Genomic DNA, 18,192 nt, shown 5'->3' with positions numbered 1-18,192 from the left:
TATCTAACCCCTCCTGCTTGTGGACAGCAGCTGCAGAATACAGTCAAAATCATATCGAAAGAATACTACTTGCATGTTATACAAATCTCACGGGCATATTTATAGGATAATTCTACCCCTTACTGCATGGAATTTAATGAAATTTAACTTTGGAGCAAAATGTGGCCTCTACGGAACTTGAGATCTTATGAAAGAGGGAGACTTACCAGGTGTAGATAATCCGTCCTCTGGGATAAGTGTAGAGTATAATGTAGCAGTCACCACCATAGAATTCACCATACGAGTTTCGGTCAATTTCGATCCTACCATTGTTTTCTACGCGCCAAATCTAAAAGTAATGAAATATGTGTACCAAAATCAAAATTTTCTTGATCTAATGACACTTCTCAGAGGTTTAAAAAACAGTTTGGTTTAGATCTGTCATTAAGCAACTTTTAAATTACTTTTCTAACTAGTTTATAAATTAAGCAACAGGAAGAAATTTTTATCAATTTGGCAATTTGGTTATTGACTTTTTAAGCGCTTATAGTTCTTTGGTACCCTTCACAGTACTTAGCTCAGTTCTGAGCCTGTTGATTAATAAATACATATTGTTTGATCGATTAGTGAAAATAACATGACACTCTAGTGGAATAACAAACTGAAATATTCCGCTCAGAAATACATCTCTTAACTTACATAAAATTTTTCATCAGTTGGGAAGTAATTTTTTTTAAATTTCTTTTTCCCTGTGTTTTAAGCCATGAGACTATTGTTTTCCCCGGTAAGAGTGGCAGATTGTGACCAAATAATAAAAATACCAACTGCATGACTTCTATTTTCAAAAGCCACCATCTAGGCATGAGACTGATTAAGATAAAAGCAGGCAGAACTAGTTATTTTCTATTTCCTTATCCTCGTCACAGATTAAAGACACTTTTAATTAAGGATTAAAAGTTGGAGAGATGAGAGTTGTAAATGAAACGGGAAAGTAACACTTGAGTGAGAGACTGCAGGCACTGTGCGCGAGCACCGTCCTGCCTGGGTCCTGGGGAGGCTCAGGATGGTCCCTTTGCTTTGAAATAAGGAGATGAGCAAGTGCAGAAGAGCAGTGCAGAGTTTTCAGAGAGCAGCCTTCCCACGCCATCCCAGAGGAACAATGGCAGCATGGCCTGGCTAAACCCAAAAACCTAGAGAAAGCCCTGGATGTTAATATCCCTGGGATGGCATGGGAGGGCATCTCAGAGATGCTGTGCCCTAACGTGGAGACTGCAGCTGGGACACACTTGGTGCTGGAAGCCACGTTTGCCACGGGGTCTGCTGGCTGTGTTGACCTCCAGAAAAGGATGTCTGAGCAGGAGACAGACCCAGCCCCAGAAGCTAATACCCCTCTGACAGCGATCATGGTCAGGGGCGGGGGGTGGTGGGGGGGCACTTCTCCCTTTGCAGTTCCCACAACCCCTGCACAGCTTAGATTCACACTTCATGTCTTTGAAAAGAGAAAAAACTCTTAAATCTTTTTACTATATACTTTGGTCCAAGCATTGTGATAAGCCCTGGGAATAGAGAGATAAATTATTCAATTCCTTCCCTCAAGGAACTGACAAGAGGTCTGGGAGCAGAAACCTGTAAGTAAATGAACAATTCTGTAGTACTTATATGATAAATTCTATGAAGAATATTACTTATGGCTTAAGCACAGAGAAAGGTCATTTCAGTGTGGAGGGAAGGCTTCTCAGAAGAGGTGCAGCTTGTGACTTAATGGAGTTACAAAGGAGGAATGGGAATGTTAGCCAGATGGCAGAGGGGAAGAGTGCTCAAGGCTGTGGAAGGCTGAGGTGCAGACAGCAAGGGTCAATCATGGAGGTCTGGGAGGCCCACCTGAGGATGGACGTTCCCAGGAAGACTGTGGAGAGCCACCAACATTATTCTAGAATGGAAGTGACATTATCCAGTGTCCCTTAAGTTAGATGACCCAACAGCAGATTAAATGTCAAGAGATTTTAGTTAGGGAGAATTCTTAGGAGGGTTTTAACAATTTTTGTCCAAAAATAGCAATAACCAACAAACTCAATTTGAATGCTCTAAAAATATCTGTGATTTTGGCACATGACACATGCCCAATTTGCCTTTGTGAATGCCTCTACGGTGCAAGGGAAGGACAGACTTATGTAGTGGGTGCTTTTGGAGCAATGCGCCCTCCCTGGACAATCCCAGTTCCAAGGGCAGGAGCATTTCTGGACCAGGAAACAAGATGGAGCTGGCTGGGTTGCACGGAGGCCTCTAAGGTGATAATCAGGTGATCTTGCACAAATCGCCTAACTTCTCAGAATCTCAGCACACACGCCGTAAACTAGGCCTGAAGGCCAGACAACAGCTCTTCCAGCTTTGAACTCCCTGGTTTAATACACAGTCTTGAACCATTTTTATTAATAATAAAAATTCACAATTTACAAAGTTCCCTGAAGTTATATTTCCACATATCTTGGCATAAATGGGCTTGACAAGGACAAACAAATGAACAAAAACATGTAAATACCTCCACTTTGCCAGAACCATCATCCACCATATTATGCTGGGCTGCCATTTGTGGAGAACTGTGTAATTTTGAGGCGTCAAATGGAATTTGTTTTATTTGAGCCACTTTCTCAGTGACGTATACTTTCCCAAAGCCATCACTCTGATCTTTATCTCTCCAGTCCTTAAAGAACTGTTTGAAGATTGGTGTTTCACCTCCTTCTGGAAGAACTTGAATCTGAAATTTAAAAAATAATAATAATTATAAACAGAAAAATCAGAGATCAAGGAAGAACATTAATCTAGTAGTGGAGAAAAAACCTGAGGAAATACAAAGATGATTCTCTTTTTTGTGATGACAGATGTAAACTTAGAAGCTGGGATCCTTAATTGAATGCAAAAGGGAAGGTTATCAAATACGAAGCTAAAACAATGCAACCTGGCTTTTTTTTTTTCTTACAGCTAAAGTAATTGCCACTGAATCTGGATGTTTGAGAGAAGAATAAAGTTATTTCGTATGTTACCATTACAGTCAAATAAGTTTGACTGTTTTCCTACACTAGGTTCATAAGATGTCTGTGACCTGAAAGAAATGATCTCATTGTGTTACTTGTGCCAGGACATAAAAATGAAGAGAAAAGATGAGGCTGAGCGATTCAGAAAAGAAAAGCAACTATCCAGTGTCTATGTTGATCTCCATGAAGGCAAATATTCTCTGGGCATTAGTCCATGTCTATACAAATTGCTCTAAGGAATAACTGATAAATGCTCTCAGTTAATTCAACTGTGGTTGATCATCTTGACTTAAAGGCTGTGGAGGAAGTGGATGTGTTCTTATTCTCATCACAAAGTCCCATGGAAGGTCTGATCTCCAATTTCTGCAAAATTCCATCCTCCACACAGATATAGTTCTAGGGACACATGATACAGCATGGCACACACGTGAGAATGACTTCCGTGTATACGTTATTTTGAACCAAATTCTTTCATGAGTTTCGTGGTGATGTCATGAGCTCCCATGTTTAAAAACATTTTTTCTAGCCAGTTCATTTCCACACATACCTGAGTATTAGTAGAATAATGCATTTGTTCTAGGAATTCTTCAGCTGTCTTCATGGCAGCCTTTCTCTCCTGGGGATTAGCATCTCTACCTAACATGCAAGATATATGAAAGAGACAGAATTTCAGAGAAGCAAGGTATTATATGATTAAGAAATACTTGTGCACCAAAAAATAAACATAATTATAATTGAATTTAACTACAACCCTGAAAGAATAGCAGAATTTTCCTAGTATACTAAATATATTTAATAATATTGTAATGAACACTCTGTATAAAAAAGATTCTTTTTATAGTGCCCAAAGGCTTTCTTTCACCCCATCATCCCTGGTAAATAATGCTGGTAGGAAGAAAATATGGTTTTGATGTCTGCATTTTACAGATCACGCAGAAAGGTAAGGTTTCTTTAAGTCAGAAAAGATGTTTTATTTACCTTTCCGAAGAAATATGTATAAATCTGAAGTACATCAACAATACCAATGGCATTTTTTACCTTTCCATACAAAAATCTGTTTTGCAGCACCGTGGTCCAAAATGAAGCATTCTTCAGAAAGCAGCATCGCCATGGAGAAGGGGTTTTCTTCTGCCACCATGCTCACTTTCATGGAGCCACTGGCATCTGAAACCTAACATGAAAACCATGAGCTTGCTTGGGGATGATCAATATGTTCTAAACTCTTTGATCATGGTGATGATTGCACGACTTTGTACATGTAATAAAAACCACTGAATTGTACACTTTAAATGGATAAACTTTATAATCTGTAAATTTTATCTCAACAAAGCTATTTCAAAGAAAACAAACAAACAAAAAACCCCATGAGCCCAGTTATACCCTTAGAAAGGCTTTTTAAAAATCCTCTGGGGTAAAAGTATTACTAATAAAAAGTTAAGTTTCAACACAGAAAATAATAATGATAATAATAATGGATAAGGTTTGTTGTGACTTCATATATACTAGGCACCACACAATGAACTTTAACAAGATTATTTCTTAATTTTTATTAATACAACAATCTTTTTTTTTCAACAATCTTTTAAATAGGTAATAAACTTACACTCATTGCACACACACAAAAAGCTGAAGCTTAAACATTCATTCATTCAACATTTACTGAGTACTATCATATGCCAGACACTGTGCTAAGGAAGGCATTGATACATTACAGTTTATGCTTACAGATTTTTTTCAATATGGGGCCTGTAATTTACCTCATTTAAATACTTTGTGTAAATTATCAAAATAAATATCATCTGTCACAAATAAAATTGTGTCACAAGTAAACTTACCTAGACTCTTGAAGTTTGTAAATGACTACAGAATTTTTTTTTTTTTAAGTTGCAGGTGATCTTACAAAATTTGCTACGTTAGAATTCACTGTTTTTCAAAGGCCTGGTAGGCTGCAAGGTAATCCACCTGGGTACTTGTTAAATATGCTGATTTGAGGGCCCTACCTAGATCAGTGGTGGGGTTTTGCAGCACTGTGGTAGGGCTTGAACTCTGTATTTTTAGAAATCACCCTAGGTGACTCTGCTTCCCAGCTCTGTTCAGCAATCCCAAATTAAATATTTTCAAAAGGACTTTAGAGTTGGATGTATGCAATACATTACAGATCCACTAGAGGGAGCATTGTTTCAGGATTAACATGTTCACATTTAAAACTATTTCCCTTCTCCCATAATGCTGTCCAAGAGGGAGAACAGGTTTGTTTGATGATGGGGCATAAAAAATATTTGTTAAACTGTTGCACTTGGGTTTTAGAAACAGTAATAAAAAAATAAGCAGCCACAAAGTCTTTAGAATAACAACTTCTGTGTGGCTTATATTAAAATTATCAGTATTTAGGAGTGGTAACCACATTTTCCTTTGCCATCTAGGAGGAAAAGAATCTACTTCCCCTTCCATTCTACAAAAAGGAAGTTCTTCTATACAAGTTAGTAACTTGATCTTCATTTAAAATCACAGCGTGTCTGAGCCAGAAGATCCCTTTAACGAGCAGCAAATATAATTCCTTCTTGTAAGAGATGAGAAAACTATTCAGTTCTGCAGGGAGATTAAGGTCTGCTCCAAATCACATGCTTAGAAAGTTACAAGGGGAGGGAATGCTTGAAGGATCCCATCTGAACCGTCTCCTCAACTGGTACATCTTGTGGATTTTGTTACCCTCACCAGCAATAAAATCATAAAATTGTGGAGTTGGAAGGAACCTGAGTAATCTTCTAATTTAATTTCTTTTTTTTTTTTTTTCAGATAAGAAAACTAAGACCCAGAATGGCCATGTCTTGCCCAAGGTCACCCAGGCAGTCCTTCCCACAGAGCTGACATGGAATTAAGTCTGCCAACGCCCTGGACAGTTTTTACCCTGTTTCCTTCCAGCTGTTTGATTTGATAGTCTTGCGCTTATAACAAAGAAAGCCCCCATGATGGCTAAACAGGATATTTTAAATAAGGGGATGATTTTATAGCTTATTAAGATTTTATAAGAAAAAGCTTACAAGTTTTTGTACTTCATGAAGGAAACATTTTATTGAATGTAATGTATCAAAACATATTGTTGCAAACGAATACGGCAACAATGTATAATTTTACTTAAATCACAGCAAATTATTATTTGCTGTTTTTAATAAAAATTTTAAAAGTAATAGAAAGAGGAATTTAAATAACTATGCTAGAGCAAAGAACGGATTCTGCCCACACATTTCTCTTTGAGGGCAATGAGGAGACTTGCCATCTGCAGCAAAAAGTCCCTCCCAGTACAGGCCCCCCCACTGGCAGCTTGCAGTCCAGTAAAAACAACAGAACTCCCTCACAGTGAACCCACCATGTAGAGTTTAGCCATTTTCCTGTTAGTTATGTCTGCTATAATGTCGTCATCCTCTTCTCCATCCCTAAGCTCCGGCTTTTCCCCTAAAACCTGGAAAAAAAAAGGGCACAAATAAAAGATAAAGACCACTCATTAATGGTGCACAGTTAAAAAAAAAAAAAAAGTAAAACAGCTTACATTTCTAAAGTCATAGATTATAAAATATTGGCAATCAAAATGACCAGGCTCAGACATGTCTCACCAGTCATATTAAATTGTCCTTTTACCATGGGTCAAATCAATCAATGGCATTTAGTAAACACTGAGTTTGCTGGTGATGTGAAGGAGAAAGTGAAATCCCAAACTTGAAAGTGTAGGTCTCCGTATTATTGAAAACTAGTAGGAATTAATTAAAATTTGAGTTCTACGTTCAGTTCTACACATGGAATTTCTTCCATGACCTCTGCCTCTAGAAGCAATCTATAGGTTTTATTAATTTATTATCACAAAGACTTGGTCAAAATTACTATCTGAGGGTAGGGTACTATTATCATTATTGATTTAGACTAGATAAAGTGTAAGTTAACCACACCATGCTTTGTGTCCTGCTGTATTTTTGGCACAGAACAAATGAATGTCGAATGAATGAATGCATTTATTTGTTCTTTGCATATCTGATGCAATCCAAAAGTTCAAGTAAAGCATTTGGTAGAAAATACATTTGAATCTGCTCTGAATTTCTGTACACCAAAATCACAAAAAAAGTCTATAAAGCACCTTAATTAATTCATTTAATTAATTGACATAAATATCATAGGATGTTAAGGACGGGAATCAAATATAAATTTATTGAAAACAATGTGATTTTTATAACAATACATAGATATAATTTCAAGTTTAGAAAATACAAAGAAGCTATTCACTTAGATTCAATAAATATTTAATATACAATGAGATTCCTTGCATAATGCATTTTATAGTCAGTATTCCTTACAATATATTGTGTGAAAATATATACTGCTGAATACCAGACAACAATAAAAATGTATATAAATTCTAATCCTTGCATGAGCACGCCACAGCCTCGAGTTTAGAAATACATTAAAGACTTATTTCCTCTCAGAATATGCCCATCTTTTTGTTTATACAGTGATCAATAAAACCCTTTAATTACTGACCACACTAAATGATTATAATATAGTTTTTCTTTTTTTACTAAAGGTAGGATCAAGACAAAAATTAAAATACAACCAAAAGTGCTTTTTTTAAAAAACAGTTTTACCTTGGTAGAAATATGTGTAACTTACAAGAGCAGTGAAAGGTCTCATATACCCTTTAGAAATTGTACTTCAACCAAGACAGTCGTTTGGAATCAACAGTTTGGGTTAAGGACGTATTTAATCCTGGGAAGTCTCCCAGTGGACTAAGTAAGTCTGAGATTTGGGGCATACTCGAACTTTTAATTTTCAGACAACAATTCCCATATTAGCTAGGGATCTTAATTAGCCTCTCAAAGGACTGTAGCATAGTTGGAAATTGAACCCAGGGAATTTACCAGAAACAGGCTTAACTCCAGAGGTACAGGGAGGCTGTATATTGCCAGGTATCATTTTAAAATTCAGTTCAACAACTAAGCATTTACCAAACACCTCACTGGGATATACAAAAGAGTTTCCAACCACCCTGCACAACGCTTAAAAACTTTACATCCCTCCTAGAAAGAGGAAAATAGTTTAATACGTTCACCTTATCAACTATGCCATACATTTTGATCTTTGAAATAAACTGTAAATACAGCTTTTCTTTTTCTCTACAGGTAGGATAATGCCTAAATTTAAAACACCCATTTTAGGTTTCTCAAGTGATGAGCATTTAGCTCATGTAACCCTTTGTGTATGAAATAACATATACTTTGACAATCTAAAGAGGAAGGCGAAGAGAGAAGCCTTATCTCAGGATGTTCCATGAAAGTTTCATCTATTGTTCTAGCCAAGACCTGCCACTCCAGCTTGGAGCCCCCCCTTTCCTTCAATTATTTTCTATAAATTTCTACTTAAAAGTACCACCATCCTCCAACATGCTCCAAACTTACCTTATCTTTCCACAAAACTGACCATTCTCAATTCTCTGTTTGTGTCAGTGAATCTCTCTATTCCTCTATTCACCTGGACTTAAAATCATGTCGTCAGTTTTGAATACTTCTTGTCCTCTACTTTGAGCCTCCTAGCCTCTTAGTCATTAAATTCTCCTTCTTTATGATGATGCTTAGAGTCACTGTTTCCTATCTACATTCATCCCCACCCTAATGAAGTTGTTCATCACCCAAGTCACGGCGTGTGCCTACTCCTGTCAATTCCCTCCTGCCTTCAGTGCCCCCTCATCTTTTCATCCAGAAAGTTATCCTGTGCAATGGCTGGAAGGCCCATCTTATTTCACTTTACTCCAATGCTTCAAGAATATGACTCCAGAAAAAGATTTATATCTTTTATCTGCAGCAGTGATTCTTAAGGTTCAATGTGCTCAAGCGACATCTGAGCAACTTGATAAAATACAGATTCCCAACTGCCAGCTATTAAGTCAGTGGATCTGGGGTGAAGGCCAGGATTCTGCACTCCAGATGATTCTGGATTGGATGCTTACTGACAGAGCCCCAACTCTTCTCTCTGGATTCCAAGGCTCCTCAAGAGGCTGGATGTGACCTACTTGGCATTATTTCCCAGCATCTAGCAAGTAGCCTTCTCTAATCAAGCTCATGTTTCCCATGTCCCCTGGGAGCCATGCACTTTCCTTCCCCAGGGCTGTACCTAATGCTCTATGTAACTGCTACCTAGGTTGACTGGCTGTGGCAGAAGCAAAACTGAACAATTATTCTTTGGTTGATTCAGTTAATTATAATTAGCACAGTAATAGTTACCACTCATCGGATGTCTACTATGAGTCACACACTGGATCAGGAGCTTTAGACACATGTAATTTAAATCTTATAAGAGCTCCCATTAACCAGATACTGTTATCAATCATCATTTTACAGAAAAGGTCACTGATGCTCAAAGAGGCAAAGCAATTGTTTCACAAAGCTGCTAAGTGTTGAGACTGAGATTCTGGTATAGGTTCCTTTAATGCCATTTCTGTAACTTTCAGAATAATTGGTTGCAAACTTTCCTAAATCAAGAGAAACTAGGCAAGTCTTTGAAATGGACAAAAAGATTCTTTCTATGGATGGTGTCTAAAGGACCCTTCTGGTGATCTGATGTTACAGAGGTCTGCACCTTTCCTTCTCTTTGAGTTATTTTTTAATCCAGTAGAAGACTGATAGCAGCAAATTATTTTGCCCACAGAGATGCACAGGAATGTTGTCTGGTGGAGATGAAACTAATTTCTGCCGTGTGGAAGAGGCCAGTTTTGCAGTTACTAGCAAATTAATTTCAACACTGATTGCCCATACCTTTGTCTGTTCTTTGGGTCCTCTTTGAACTCATTATAATATCTTAGTTGTTTTATTAGTGAATGACTTAAATAACATCTTTGACATGGTTATTTTATATTTGTCTGAGATTCATGATTTTACTTCTTTGAAAACTATCCTTTAACACATAGTACCCCACTTGTCTCAACCACAGTTACTGGAATCTGTTTATATATTTATTGCCTTTTACTTTGTTACATGTATTCAGCTAACACTTTTCAAGTCCATTATGTGCCACACTAAGTACTTTAAAAATTTAATGTAACCGATGCTTACATGTTACTATGTACCAGACACCATTCTAAGCACTTTACATTTATTAAATCATTTCATCTTCATAACAAGCCTATGAGGTGGCACTGTTATTATCCTATTTTACGCCTTAAGAAACAGACTAAGTAACTTGACCAAGGTCACGCAGCCAGTAAGTGACAAAGTCAGGATTTGAGCTCTGGCTCCAGAGTGTGTGTTCTCAACTAACAGGCTGTGCTGCCTCTTGTAGATACTTCAAAAGATCTTCACTTAACTGTTTAGGCCTTGTCTCTGGAGATAAAGCAGAAGTTTTTTCATAGCAGAGACTGTACAGGGGCCACGTTTATTTCTCCCATTCGGATCAGAACAATGCCAGCAAATACCACAGGTGGCACGCGTCCCATACACTATGGTTACGGTGCTCTGCCTTCCTCTCCACGTAGCTTTCATCTTTCTCCAGATCCTCTCTGTCTACTCCCCTTTCCTCTTGGTTCTGCCTATGCTGTGGGCATTAAAGGTCAAAAGAGAGAAGTTCTCTCATCATATCAGAGTGCTGTGGGAGCAGGCAGCCCTTAAAGAGAAGATACAACAGGGTGCAACAAACATGAAAGAGCTACCGAAAAATGTAAAATAACAGAGCAACAATACTTCTTTACCTGTAAAACTGTCAAAGGTCAGGAGAAAACTGACCGTATCTAGTGTTGGGAAAGATTCAGTATTCCACCAGGCACCCTGGTGAGAAGGAAAATTCTTAAAAGTGATGACCAGTAGGTAACAGAAACCTTAAAAGCATGCCTATCATTTAGTCCAATTATTCTATTCTAGTAGTTTATTCTAAAGAAATAATTTAAATGTATGCAAAAAATTAATTTAATGAATTCACCACAGCATTATATAATATTAAAAAATGCAAACCACCTAAATGTCCAACATGGAAGGAAGTGATTAAATAAATTAGGCTACATCCAAACAATGGAAAACTATACAGTCATTATAATATCAAAAATTAGTTGATTATCAGGAAAATCTTCATAACATTTCAAATAAAAATCTAGATTTCAAAGCATTATCTACGGTATGAACTCTTTCTTGTAAAAGCACAGAGCTGCATATGTGAAAACAAAGATTAGAAAAAATTTGGTCACTCTTTTTTCAAAGGTGGGACTTGGGGTGATATTTTTCTCTACTACAACTATATTTTGTAAAATTTCAACAAGAAACATGTATTTTTCTTTAATAAATAAACTGTAAAAATTTTATTAGGAAAAACGCTGACCTCTTGAATTTGTTTTGCTCCCAGTAGAATAAACTGCAGTATTTTATTACTTCAAATAGAGTTAATATCACTTCATTTTAACTTATAGTCTACACCTTAGGCTTCTGCCTCAGCCTTATCCACTCGGTTCATCAAAGGATAGTAAATATTACTGGATTCCTAACTGCTCTAAGGCATTTTGATCAGAGAAGCATTTGTTAATGTAAAGACCTAGAAGGAGCCAGCAGGGGCCCAGGGTTCTTAAGTTTTTAGCTAGGAAATTACGTGGCTCCAAAGATCGCATGGGCTATTTTGTTACAGATGGGATGTGAATACAAAAATGGGAGCATCTATATCTTTTCCTCTCTGTTTTGTCAGTAACATAACGGAAACGCGTAACAACATTAAGACACTATTCCAAGTACGTTAAAGAGGTTGGAAATTTGCGGAAATACAATTTTGTTCTCTGCCTAAATAGACCTTCTTTCCTGCTGTTTACTCTTTGCCTTCAACAGGAGTTCAATTCAAAATAACTCAGAAGATATTTATATTAAATCATTAAAGCAAATACACAATCCAACTTTAGATTCACAATCCTCTAGCTTCAGAATTTCCAGGTTTTCATGACCTGTGCCAAGACCGTCCTCAGCGTCTTGTATGTTTTTCTATACGACCCACTGTGGCTTTGTTTTAAAACATAAGTTGGCCTATGTGTAAATTTGTTTTCTCAGAAAGAAGGACGAAGCAGTGAAAAACTTTGCCGTATTTCCATAATCCTTACTGAATTTTCACATTTGCATTTGTTTTTATTTTGAATCTTTTAGCCAGCTCCACATATTTTGGATACAAAATTCCAACATTTGCAATCTTGCTCACACAAGATGCATTTTCCCTCCTTCTGATGTCTGACAGAAAAGTCGAGATGCTTGGACGCTCTACAGTAAGTAATTAAAGTGAACAATAAGAAAAGAGGGGATAATACGTGGCCTGGAGGAAGAACAGTACATAACTCAAAACTCCAGGTCACCTGGGATCAAAATGATCTACCCCGGTGTCAAGTCCTACAGACGTTTAACATAGAGGGTCTTATGTACTTCCCAACCCGAGTTCATCTTGACAGATGAGGAAAATGAGGCTGAAAGAGGTTAGGAGTTTGCCTTAGGCCCAAATCTTATACACACGGAAGCGAGGATGTAAACCCCAGGGCTTCCAACTCCTACTGCAGTGCTTTATATAGATAATGAGACATGGCACTGTTCTTACCTTAATTATTTTACTGTAAACGGCTCTGCTTCTTTTTTCACTAAAAAGAGTAAGCTTCCAGGTTCTAAGAGATAAAATTTTAATTACTCAGTAGTTTTTGTGTCTTATTTCCTTTCCCTAACTGGTAAAAAAACCAGTACATTTCAAGCATATGGAAAGAAATTGTTAAAGTGAAGTACAGCTTCATAGTTATGGTGTATTTACTTACTTCAACGCATTTTATGCCTTTGGTAAGACTACTATTTGATAATAGGGAAGAAACACATATAAAATGATAGGCAATTCTGAGAAGAGCCGAGAACTCCTTTAGCCAGCTCCACCTAATATGGGTATGGTTCCAACATTTGCTCTCCTGCTTTCTCTCAGTGGTGTGCTTCCCCGCCTTTAAAATACCTTTATCTCTTTATTGATATGTCAAATAAAGGGTAATTTAACATATCAAATAGTGGATAAGGTATTTTAGACTGAGAGAAAGCATGTGAAATACATATTTGGATAAAAGGACAAAGTGAACCAAGCGTCTGCAAAAGAGGGTTCGCTTCATTATCTAGCTCAGGGCTGTCCAGTAGAGTTTTCTGTGACTGCAATATTCCATATCCGTGTGTCCAATACAGTAGTAACTAGCTACCTGTAGCTACTGAGCATCTGAAATGTGACTTATGCGACCAAATAACTAAATTTTAAATTTTATTTAATTTTAGCAAATTTAAATCAAACCCTAATTAGCCACACGTCTCACAGAGGCTGTATTTGACAGTGTAGCTCAGGAGGACTCAGAGAATGCTGTGGCCTTGGGAAACTCATCATGATGCAGGTCTGAACCTCAACATTACTGTAACATCAACGTATTAGAGATTAGATTTAGAGGGTCAAACTCATGAGAAAGTTTACTCATAAATTATTATAATATGGAAAGCTAATCCACAGGTTACTATTACAGAAAGCTAACTTACAAGTTTCTTTAACATGGAAATCCAACTCACAAGTTATTAAAATATGTAAGCCAGAATGTCAACTTTTTAAACTACAGCAGCTGTTTTTCACTGGTTGCATATTAGAACCACCTAGGAGTTATGATAAAGAACACTCAAGTTTGAATCCCATCCGCAGAGATTCTGAATGAAGCCCTGGCACTGTGTATTTGAAGAGCCCCTGGGGCCTGGTTTGGTGATATGATTTAAACCTTTAGTGGCTTCAGCTCTGTTAGCCTGGCTCACTCATCTTAACTATCAGGACAGATCTGCCAAGTCTTTCTGATTTTCACGTACCTTCACATAAAGAATTTCTCTCCTGGACAAATTAGCAGGCCTGGTAGTCTGGAGACTGTCCTGGGTCAACTCTTAGGTAAAGATTTTAGGCTCTCTGCTCCTTCTGGGGATTATTAAACACTTTTACTGTAAGATCGCAAAGCCATTTGGACATTTCTACCCGATCAGTGCTTGAATGGACACTTTCATCATTGGCCTTAGGGGTTCCTAATCTCTATGCTTCACAATGGGCAACCCCACCTTTGTCTTTTTGACAATCCCTTCATTTGCTGAAATCAGACAACCTGAGCTGGATGGACCCACAACTAAGTGACTCTGTGACCTTATTCTCATATTTAAAATAGTATGATAAGTAATACCACTCACAATGATTATGATGATTAAGTGAGGTAAATAAACCTGATTCACATATAACATTTAATGAGATTAGGTGGAGTTTTATGGCAAGAGAGTTGTGAGTTTCCTCTTTATCTACATAATTAAGAAAACTTCCAAGCACCAAAATTTAATTGAGCAAACTCAAAATGGCTTTCATGTACTCTGAGGTTCTTGAAAAATATTTGCATACCTTTTATACTCACATTAAAAGAATGTATTTTCTTTCAAAGAAGATGTCTACCCCAATTACCCTGCACCTAATGCCTCCATAGTATGGATGAAAGGTTGAATGCTGACACTAAGAGATATGAAGGGTCAAGCCAGCCCACTGAGCGCAAAAATTGTGCTACAAAAGCTATTACTTATGATATGTAATAAAATAGGTATGATTGTCAAAAGTGTGTAGCAAAGTTTTGGAAGTTATAAAATAACTTCACAGCAGATGAGATTCCCATCTCTCTGCATATTTAAGATTTGCATGCTCTGGAATGAAGATCTGCCATGATCTGTGAACCACAGGTCTCCCATTCCCATTCCTACATGGGCAAGTTACATAGTCTCTCTACGACTTACTTTCTTCATAAAGTGAGGATGTAGAGATGCTACTGGGGCCCTGCCCATCTCACCTTGGTCTACCTCAGAGGTCATCGCCAGATAATTTCTTAAAGTCCAAAGCCTTCTGCTGTCTGTCTGATGGCATTATCTGGCCACCAGGCTGTACTGTATCTAAATACAAGGCAGGCTAGAGGTTCTGGGGAGTTAAAACCCAAGGAGTGACCCTCAACAAATGAGGGATGGGAGTTACCAGCTAAATCCTGCAGCCACCTCAGCCTTCAGGGGGCCAGTTCTGAAGTGTTCTCCATACAGTTTCTCAGAGGACCCCTCAGGGATTAAGTCCCAGTTGTCTGCAGCAGTAAATAACTTATTAACAAACTATGGCCTCATTTTACTCCTATGCCGCGCTTCCAGTATCATCTTTCTAATAACAATCTGCTCCCAAGTCCTTGTCTCCAAGTTGGCTTTTGGAGGAACACAGACCAAGACAGGGCATAATAACTGTATCCACTTCACAGGGCTGTTGTAAGAATTAAATTAGCTCATCCATGTACAGCCCACAGAAGAATGCCAGTCGTATGGTAAACACTGAATGTTTGTCCTGGTGGTGCTCCTGGTGGACCTCCTCTGCAGCAAATAAAATCCATGACAAATTTGTTTCTTAGATTATGGAATTTCTGTGTCAATGATAAGAAGCACTTGCATCATGTAAAGAAAAATGCAGCTAGAAAGAGTAAAAAGTGAACAGAAAATTCAGCTGACCAGTGAGCCATTTGCCCTTACCCTTGTAAGGCATGACAAGATGAAATTATGCCATCACCTAGCAATGGAGCACCACGACAGTGAATAGCAGAGCAAATGATATTCAATTGTGGGGCATTTGTTACTTGCTTTGGAACAGTTTTTAGTCAACATATTTGTCTTGTCCACATGTCCTCTATCAGATTTCATCAAAATTTATTTTTAGTTTTGGTTAGCTTTTTTAGTTACCAGCCTTCATTGAAATAGAGCATTGATATTTAATTTCACAGTTACACATGGTATAGGACTTCATTTCCCAGTATATTTGTATGGCTTTTTTGTGTACAGATACTAACAGATTTTCTGTTTAATAGTATGTTAGTACGTCTTTTCTGATTAGTAAAATGTTATGGAATATCCAGAACTGAGGATTTCCTATTGAGAGTTTCCACTGAGAGGATACTGTATTGACAAGAACAAACCATGCTTTCCTGACAAATCCTTCTTACATATAAATATATATATATATATGTATATATGTATATATATACATATATATATATATAAATATATATACATACACATACACACACACACACATCCAAAACAAAGTAATTGTAAAATTGTGGTGCACTGGATACCCTTGCAAACATAACAGCAATTCTAATAGCAATAACAACAGTTTTGCATTTGCAGAAGTACTGTCAATATAACCCAGTTCCATCACAGTGCGATCCTTGGCTCTGGATAAACATGACTTAAAATCACAATCTAAATGGTCTCTAACTTAGGGAGTTCTTTCCAATACGTGAACACTTTTCCTCATGATATTAAACAATAATTACAAAATAAATACTAAGGAGTTGTGAATCATTGACTCTTGAAAAGTCAACCTTCTAATATCTGGGCTTGGCTAATTCTTAGCACAAGATGTTAACAGGAAACATATACAATTAATATTACAGTTAACTATTATTATATATTTTAACTATTTAATTTACAAAATGAATGTCAAGGAGTTGTGAATCACTGAATCTTAGAGATCTGACCCTTTGATATTTGAGTTTGGCTAATTCTTAGCATAGGAATAAGAAGAAATTGACCTAAAATTGCTGAAATAAAACATAGTCTTACTGTAAGTTTTTTTTTTACTATATATATATAAAATCACTAATATTATAACAAACATGAGGAGAAATATAAATAATAGCGAGACTAGAAACCTGCCATTCTAGTTTAATATTTGTGTTAGTTTATCATTTCAAATATAGAAAAGATCCACCCTTCCATACAACCCATCTGTCTTTGAATTGCATTATCCTGTTGATATGTTCTATCACTGTTCCCTTACTTCAGCAGCAAACTAAAGGAGAAATGACCTCATTCAGAAATGCTTGCCAAGTAGTATTAGTTTGGACTGATTATATAAAAGTGACATCTTATCAGTAAGGTCACAAGTGTTCAATGTTGAACTTGGGTGTGACAAAGTGGAAGATTATTTGAAAAATTATTATCTTATTGTTGTATATGGTTAACTATACTTTTACTCTATTTCTTATCTTTGTTCAGAACATTTCAACTTCCCCCACTGGATGAATTGGTGAGGAACAAAATGGATATCTGAATTAAATACTAGACATCCAAATAAAAGATTCATTAAAATAAATGACAATAAATGAATGGTGCCCTGAACAGTGCCTGGCACATAAAGTAAGCTATCAATAAATGGTAGATACAAATAGCTACAGCAACTATTGTGCTCTTGGAAGCATCTTAACTTTGCAGCATGCACTACTCATCACCATAATCTTTGGATTTGGGGTGTGTATTAAGTATCATTGCTGTAAAGCAAAACGGGGGAAATGATTTAATTACAATGCAACAGATATAAGAAAAGGAAAGATTTCTATTTTCTGGTACCTCTGATACTTCCTCTCTATACGTAATATGAGGACTAATCTAGAGACAGTGGCAAATATTTTGGATCCCTTTACCTTAAAATTCTTTGAATGGTAAACCCATAAATGGACCTTCTCTCTCCACTTGGCTCTCATAATAATGTTATTTCAATCAGACAACAAATTCTGGTGAACGTCTCTGATGTGCCAGACACCATGCGATATAAATAGGAAATTCCAAAATACGTCTCAGACATTGTTCAATTTCCCAAAAACTTACAAAAGGAGGTTGGAAAATAAAGGAGGGATAAACAAGGAAGCTAAAACTACTTGGATAGCACACAAAGAGAAGTGTACCTCTCTCACAAAACGTTTTCTGTTGTCTCTTAGTGTTAAAGTGTTTACTGTGCCTATTGACCAAATTAGTATCTCAGGCAACTCAAATTTCCATCCTCACAAAGTACAGAGTTGTGACTAACAGTGAAGTAAGAGGACAACAGAAAATAATTTAATGAGTGGTGTGTGTGCGTTACAAACCCACAAAATAACTATGTTTCACATTTAAGGGGCTCAAAACACCCATGTTTATTCCCTGATGCTAAAAAGCTGTGATTTTGATTCTTATTTATACTATTTTCCTATAAATCTTTAGACCCTTTAAAAATACTCTATACTCACTGTTCCAAAATGATCATGAAGGGGGTTTTCAAAACAGCTCCCCCACTTCTATTATTGGTGCTTCTTTGGTTCATTTGA

At 36.9% G+C, this 18,192-nt stretch overlaps 1 protein-coding gene across 2 annotated transcripts in view; it reads right to left on the bottom strand.

Annotated features, from left to right (window-relative positions):
• Positions 1–18,192, bottom strand: part of SCIN (scinderin) — an 81,636-nt gene that overhangs the window by 29,506 nt on the left and 33,938 nt on the right. For both annotated transcript variants that reach the window (XM_059933942.1, XM_059933943.1), the window contains exons 5-9: positions 6,379–6,471; positions 4,050–4,182; positions 3,559–3,647; positions 2,519–2,734; positions 207–328 (exon numbers count right to left, since the gene is read on the bottom strand). In XM_059933942.1, coding sequence (XP_059789925.1) covers positions 207–328; positions 2,519–2,734; positions 3,559–3,647; positions 4,050–4,182; positions 6,379–6,471 — 653 coding nt within the window. The remainder of the gene's footprint in view (positions 1–206; positions 329–2,518; positions 2,735–3,558; positions 3,648–4,049; positions 4,183–6,378; positions 6,472–18,192) is intronic.

The sequence above is a fragment of the Balaenoptera ricei genome, chromosome 9 (genome assembly GCF_028023285.1).
Source record: "Balaenoptera ricei isolate mBalRic1 chromosome 9, mBalRic1.hap2, whole genome shotgun sequence".
NCBI classification, from domain to species: Eukaryota; Metazoa; Chordata; class Mammalia; order Artiodactyla; family Balaenopteridae; genus Balaenoptera; species Balaenoptera ricei.
Note: the sequence above shows the minus strand (reverse complement) of the source record. Positions and strands in the feature narration are given on the sequence as shown.